Below are 6,284 nucleotides of genomic sequence, written 5' to 3' on the forward strand. Positions count from 1 at the left end.
TCTGAACGGTAGCTTGACGAACTTAAGCCTGGGGACTGGGACTGTCTCAGAGGGGAACTGTGGCTTTCCGGATGCTCATGGTCTGATAGTGCTGGACCTGACATGGCCAATTTTTTTGGGCCTGGAGCGCCCCAAAAAAAAAAAAAAGAAGAGAAAGAGAAAAAATACCTTGCGCGCGAAGGAACGATATATCCCGGAGAACACTACGGATATCCACAGCGTCAGGCTCGTCGAAGATATGTGTTATAACAGTCCGATGAAGCACTAACCCCCATGGTGATCTGGACCGCCATTGTGCAAGAGATATTTATGTAGATAGAGAGAGATTTACACGGCTGATGTTGATAAACGAGGAGAATGACAAAGGTGCGGAGACAGATTACTAATGCGGTTTTAAGCGGATGACACCATAAATACAGATCACCAGCAACAAAGATAGTATCCTGGATGAATGAAGACAATTACAATTACATGAATATACGTATACATACACGTATGGCCAGCAGGAAAAAATAAAGTGTACCTGTAAAACGGGAAGAGATATGGATGTCTAAATGATAAAACCCGCCGCCGTTGCCAATGCACCACGGAAACCTAATAAAACCCTTGAGCTGATCCCTCAACGAGATGATACCTCTAAATAAGAAATTAGTTAATTAAAAACCAAAACTATCCAACAAAGAGTTTGGATCTGGCTCCTCAAACATAGTTCGTGCTTCGCGCTTTCCACTGTGCGGAGAAATCGGATGTTTCGACTCTTCCTGAAGCGATGGTGAAGTAGGCATATCAGCCACAACCAAGCTGCCTCGCCTCTTCAGCAATTTCCTTAGATCCGGCAGCGTAAGTGGTAGAGGTGTAGGTTGATTTTTCTTGAGAGGTGGGGGAGGTTTAAGGAACTCCCATTCGCGCACAAGGTTGAGGCCCAGTAGGTCGCAGCCCATACGGTCATACAACCGAGCGTTGCGCAGGACGAATTCCCATTCGTCTCTTGCAGGAACTTTGGACGCACCTTTCAGCGTCTGCAAGGTCTTATCGCGGAGTTGTTTGTAAAGGATGACCAGAGCTGGGTCGTGGGAAAGGTATGATTTTGCCCGTAGGGTAATTGTGCCTGGGCTGGTGGGGGAGGATGGAGTGGAATGGATGAGGGTTTCAATGGGCGACTTTGCGGTCACGATAGTTAGTTGACGCGTTTCCCGGTGGCATATAATTGCTTCTTTCTTAGGGGCAATAATTGGCAGACTTACAATCAATGTCCGTACAGCTATATCTCGTCGATTCAGCAACCAAAATGCCCACGTAGCCATCCATCGGTTACCCTCGGAAGCAGCGTCGACAAGAACTCTTTCCTCTAGAATCTCCTTAAGTACCGGTCCATCATCTCCCTCGTAGGCCCGTGCAATCGCTACAGCCAACTGCACATCTTGCAGTTGATTCATACACACATAAACAGCATCACGCAAGTGGTCTGCCAGTAGAAAGAAAGCAGCAGCGTACGCTATTCATATATCAAATATTTTTTGGTTAGTAAGATAGTTCCCAATATTATTCTGGAAGGTATTGAAGATATGAATAGTGTCCTTACGAAATCTCCGTTTTCCGAGCAATGCATACGCGTTTTTGAGTGCCGCCGTTTTCCACCTCGGTTCATTAAAATTATTGCTCAATAATCGTTGGGTGGCAGACTGTTCACGATTCCAGCCTGCCATTCGCCAAAGGCCCTGTAGGACACTCTTCTTTCTAAGTGCTAGATAATAAAGACTACAGTCGATGGGGTTCTTTTCGTCGCTTTTGGTATATTCATTGCGTGCAACGACTTCGAGTTGAGCTCGCTAAGAGGCGCAATAAAAAGTTAGACGAAGGTGCCCCCTAAAAGAGAAAAAATGAAAAAGAAACCATTCATTACTCACCAAACAATTTAAATCTGTTATCCACATGAAAATCCCACTCTCTTTCGCATGCTCCCAAAGCATTTTTCCCTGATATTGCCTAGAGACGAGATCTACGAGGATTTCATGACTGTCGCTGTGTAACGCCCATACAATTTCCCGCCATGAAACAGTGGGTTGCTCAGGAAGTCCTTGGCTTCTCCGTAACACGTGTTGGCGGAAGAATAGTAGATACCGCGCAGCATTATCGTCCATTGACCGTCGATGTTTATCGACGGTTGCTACACACTCAATGATGTTTACAAGGCGGAATTGTTCGGTACTTGTTAATTGAGGCAGTGCAACTCGCATTAAATTTTCATTTAGTGCGGTTCCCAGCGTCTCGTCCACAACAGAAGATTCACAATCAGTGGTGAAATCGCCATACGACGAAGGCATTTCTTTCCAGTGGACCGTTTTCATGGCCTAGGGTTGCCAGCCGTCAGATTTCATCCGCAAATATACCAATGGAAAACTAGACACAGACACTTACATCTTCATTTTGATAGATATCTTCGAGCGGGATATTCAAGAATCCATCAAGTTCATCTCCCTCGGTATAAAAGATAAGCTTTCGATAGAGACTTGTAAGGATTAGATGCACTAGATTTGACTTCCCGGAAAGTATGCACTGTGACAAAAACTGCGGATGAAACACTGGTAGAGTACCATTCAAACGACTGACAACGCCAAAGAGATCCACATATATCTGCCGCGCTGGAAGTCGAAGATTGGCAACCAACCGGTTACTGAGTTCAATATGCTTGTCATAGACAAACAGTTGATTGCCAGACCCAACGACAAGATTACCGTTGCCGAGCCAACAGGAATCACCAATTGGATGAGGTGTTAGATCCCGGATCGAGATTTCTCTAATCTGTGTCCACGATGGTCCAGCATCGAGGTAGTCATATCGTAGCTGAGACATGAGAACAACTTTGTGGGGGAATCCAACAGACAATATGGATTGTGTATGCGGTGTTGACGTCCAATCCAAATCCTTGATGATATCATGTTGAGGAAACTTCTCTTCAAACTCCAGCTGAGCCCCATAGGTATCCCATATAGTGAGACGCGTTCGATCTTGGTCGACGATAGCTGCTTTGCGCATTGAGGCACCACTGGCGAGTGATGGATTACATATCCCAGTCTCAACTGTAGAAGTTAGCAGCCAGTCAATTTTTTCATTTTGTTTATCGACCTTCGCAGTCCAAGTCCTAACTCTCCCGCCATACGTATAAGTCAGAGCTATGTCAGTTGCGAAAAGGTCGAGGAAACCTGAAATCATCATAGAAGAACCTGCCGGGTCAATTGGCAAGATATACGCTATGTCTTCATCCACACCAAGGCTAAATTTACAAAATTGGCGCATATGAGGACGATGGAATCCATTCGCCCCATTCACAACGGCGTGCTCCTGTGGAAAGTCAATTTCCCAAGCGACTCCAGTCATATCGGCAGCAATAGCTGCCACGTACACTGTTGAGGCATTCGTCTCGATAGTCGGTATAAGTAGAACACAGAGTGGTTTGGACGTCAACCCAAAATCACATGTTGCTATCCTCTCTGCGTAGAACGAACGGGTATCCCAGAGTGAAATGCTGTGGTGGTGTAGGTTGATCAGGAATTTCCCCTCTCCAATCAGACATGTACGATGTATGTGCAGATCGGAGTAGAGAGAGCTCTGCCGAACGAGAACAGGGCCCGAACTAGAAGCTTTTTGTCGCCAGATCATTGCCTTATTGTCGTCGGTACGCGAAACCAGAATTTTCCCACTGGCATTACGTACGATCTTCTTGATGGAGCCCGTATGTCCAGACCAGACAGCTCTTGAAGTCAACCGTTGCTTTCGCGGAGATGGGTCAAATAACACCTCCACCTTCGAGACAAGCCACTCTATCCTCCCATCAAAGTAATGGACTAAAATCGTAAACGATCCCTCAGATAATCCACCAGCAAAGCCGTAAAATCGAGCATAATCGTCGCTCGGTGGAATGCCGGAAGCAAAAGAAAGATGCAGCCCCTCAACATGCGTTATATTAAATACACTCGTTGGTGACCGGGCTTTGCATCCGACATTCTCAAGACCCCAAGCAGACATATGTCCTCTGTCATCCATGATGATACACACCTCCGGACTCTTAGTTGCCACTTCAACAAGATGTTCAAGAGCTCGATTATCCTGGTCCATTGCAGCCCTTAACTGTACAGCACGTTCCGTAGCAGCAGAAAAATCCCTCGCGTCAATTATGAACCCATATCTCCTTTTTGCAAGCTCGCTGTTATGAGGCTGTCTCGGCTGAATTGCATCATTCATATCAATCTCCGCCCAAAGCTGTAGCGCTGACTTGGAGCATGTCCGATCCATGGGAGCCCAAACCCGAATCTTATTGTCCGCGCATATCGTATAAAAAATATTGTCCATAGTCTGTTCCGGATGATGCGGCTGCCGCCAGTGCATGCTTGTTACAACGTCCGGGTGGGGGAGGTAGGAGACTTCGAACCGGACTTCCTCGGTACTGAACGTGAGCCGTCTCCATAGCTTGACCAGACGATCGTATTGACCCGTCGAGGCAATCAAACTAGCGTCATGGGAGAATTGCGCAAACTTCACCGGGTTTGCGACGCTTTTCGTCCAGATGATTTGCGGATCATCTGTGAGGAGCCATAAAACGAGGCGCGAACCACCAGCCAGGAGCTCATCCCCAGCGCCCCATGACAGCACATTTATCCGCTCATCATCGTTCGGGGCGCGAAGTTTGTGGCATAGGCTCCACTAAATGGCATGTCAGTCAGCAATTGCTCAGATATTTTAAACGAAGGTTCCCTCATAACGTTATCCAAGATGAAAAATAGTAATGAAGAGAATGCCCTAACTTTCCAAGTATTATCGCCAACACAACAAGGCTTAAAGACAGAAATATCCGGCCCCCCAGCGACCGCAATTCTTCCAGAAGCTTCGTCGATCAAGACAGAGTCAGACGGTTCTGCGTCATCGAGATAGATGGTCTGTAAAAGCTTGTGCGGTCCACTGAGGATAACTAGAGCATGGCCGGTGATGTAGGACTAGAAACAAGCACGCAAACAAAACGTCAGCGAATTCCGTCCCTCATAAATATACTATTCAGGAGCAAATTCCAGTTTCCCCGCAAAATGAGTACTTACAACAATGCGAATATTGCTCCACAGCGCGATGCTCAGGGCTTGGAGCTTCGCCGGGGGTCGGCCGGGTAGCAGAGCTCGCATAGGAACGCTGGAAGACGCCACGGTCGCGATCCGTTATATCATCGTCGAAGAAAGTGAGTTTATCCAGAGACCGCATATACCCCTGGTATATGGCCAAGTTTGTAGTTGCGTGAAGGGTATCTAACTTATCGTGAGATGCAATGTTACCAAGTAACTACTTTAGTTGGAAACGTGCGGAAGTTGCGTAGTCAGCACGACTTTCACCCACGACGTCACCGTTAATTACTATGTATATCCGTAGACAATATCAACAAATGAGACATTTACACACAATGTGGGGGGAACTAATACCCTTCTTCCTTGCATTTATCTCTATTTCGGCTGGCTAATACCCCAAAGAGTGCTCATGCGACAAGTCCGAGGGACGCGAAATCAAACTAAATAATCTCTAGTCCACATGTGCAAAGTCCGCTGACAATGAATATACTTCGTGATATCAAAGGAAAAAATAAATCAGACCCCGCCCAAAGAACCGCCGGTATACATACTAATCCAAAATATAATGACAAGTCTCCAAAAACACACTCATAAGCCTGTCCATATCAACCCAAAATTTAGTTTGTACAAGTAGGACAAGACAACCTACCCCCGATCCCATGCGAAGAGAAAAAAGAAAATTAGATAGATCTATTTGTAGATCTCCTTTTAGTCGGAGATTCAGGTTCATCGCCAACTTCACCATCATCACCAGCATCGCCGATATCATCTGCAGCGTTGTAATCATCATTATCATCAACAGCCTCATCAGCAAACCGGACAATAGCACCCAGAGAACTTCGTCGAGTGTGAACACTAGTCCTATTATGTAAAAACTGTCGCGGTTCTGTCCGCACCTGCTCCGCCCTTAAACGGGCCGCGAACGGCGTTCTTATAGGTGTAGCCGGGGTCGTAGAAACCTGCGCGAGCGCTTTAGCCCGCGCCGCCCGCTTTGATGGGGCTATTGAGGTATCCCCGTGAGGCTATCGGGAGTTTGTGCTGTAAAGTGTGGAAGCGGGCCTAGCTCGCTCGGCCTCAGAATTGGATCCACTAAAGGCCACCTTTCGTTTAGCCCGGCGTGGGGTTGTGGTGGATATTGTCATAACCTGGCTCCCATTGTAGGGTATCCAATTGTAT

The 6,284-nt window shown here is 46.8% G+C and overlaps 1 protein-coding gene across 1 annotated transcript; it reads right to left on the reverse strand.

Annotated features, from left to right (window-relative positions):
* Positions 1 to 656: 656 nt before the first annotated feature.
* Positions 657 to 5,171, reverse strand: HCAG_06691 (conserved hypothetical protein; the record flags this gene model as incomplete). The annotated part of the gene is made up of 9 exons (XM_001539036.1): positions 657 to 1,160; positions 1,245 to 1,495; positions 1,583 to 1,829; positions 1,908 to 2,351; positions 2,419 to 3,080; positions 3,285 to 3,342; positions 3,715 to 4,701; positions 4,803 to 4,991; positions 5,091 to 5,171. 9 exons carry the CDS (start codon positions 5,169 to 5,171, stop codon positions 657 to 659), a joined length of 3,423 nt encoding a protein of 1,140 aa, XP_001539086.1.
* Positions 5,172 to 6,284: the final 1,113 nt, after the last annotated feature.

The sequence above is a fragment of the Histoplasma capsulatum genome, genomic scaffold (assembly GCF_000149585.1).
Source record: "Histoplasma capsulatum NAm1 scaffold_6 genomic scaffold, whole genome shotgun sequence".
NCBI lineage: Eukaryota > Fungi > Ascomycota > Eurotiomycetes > Onygenales > Ajellomycetaceae > Histoplasma > Histoplasma mississippiense.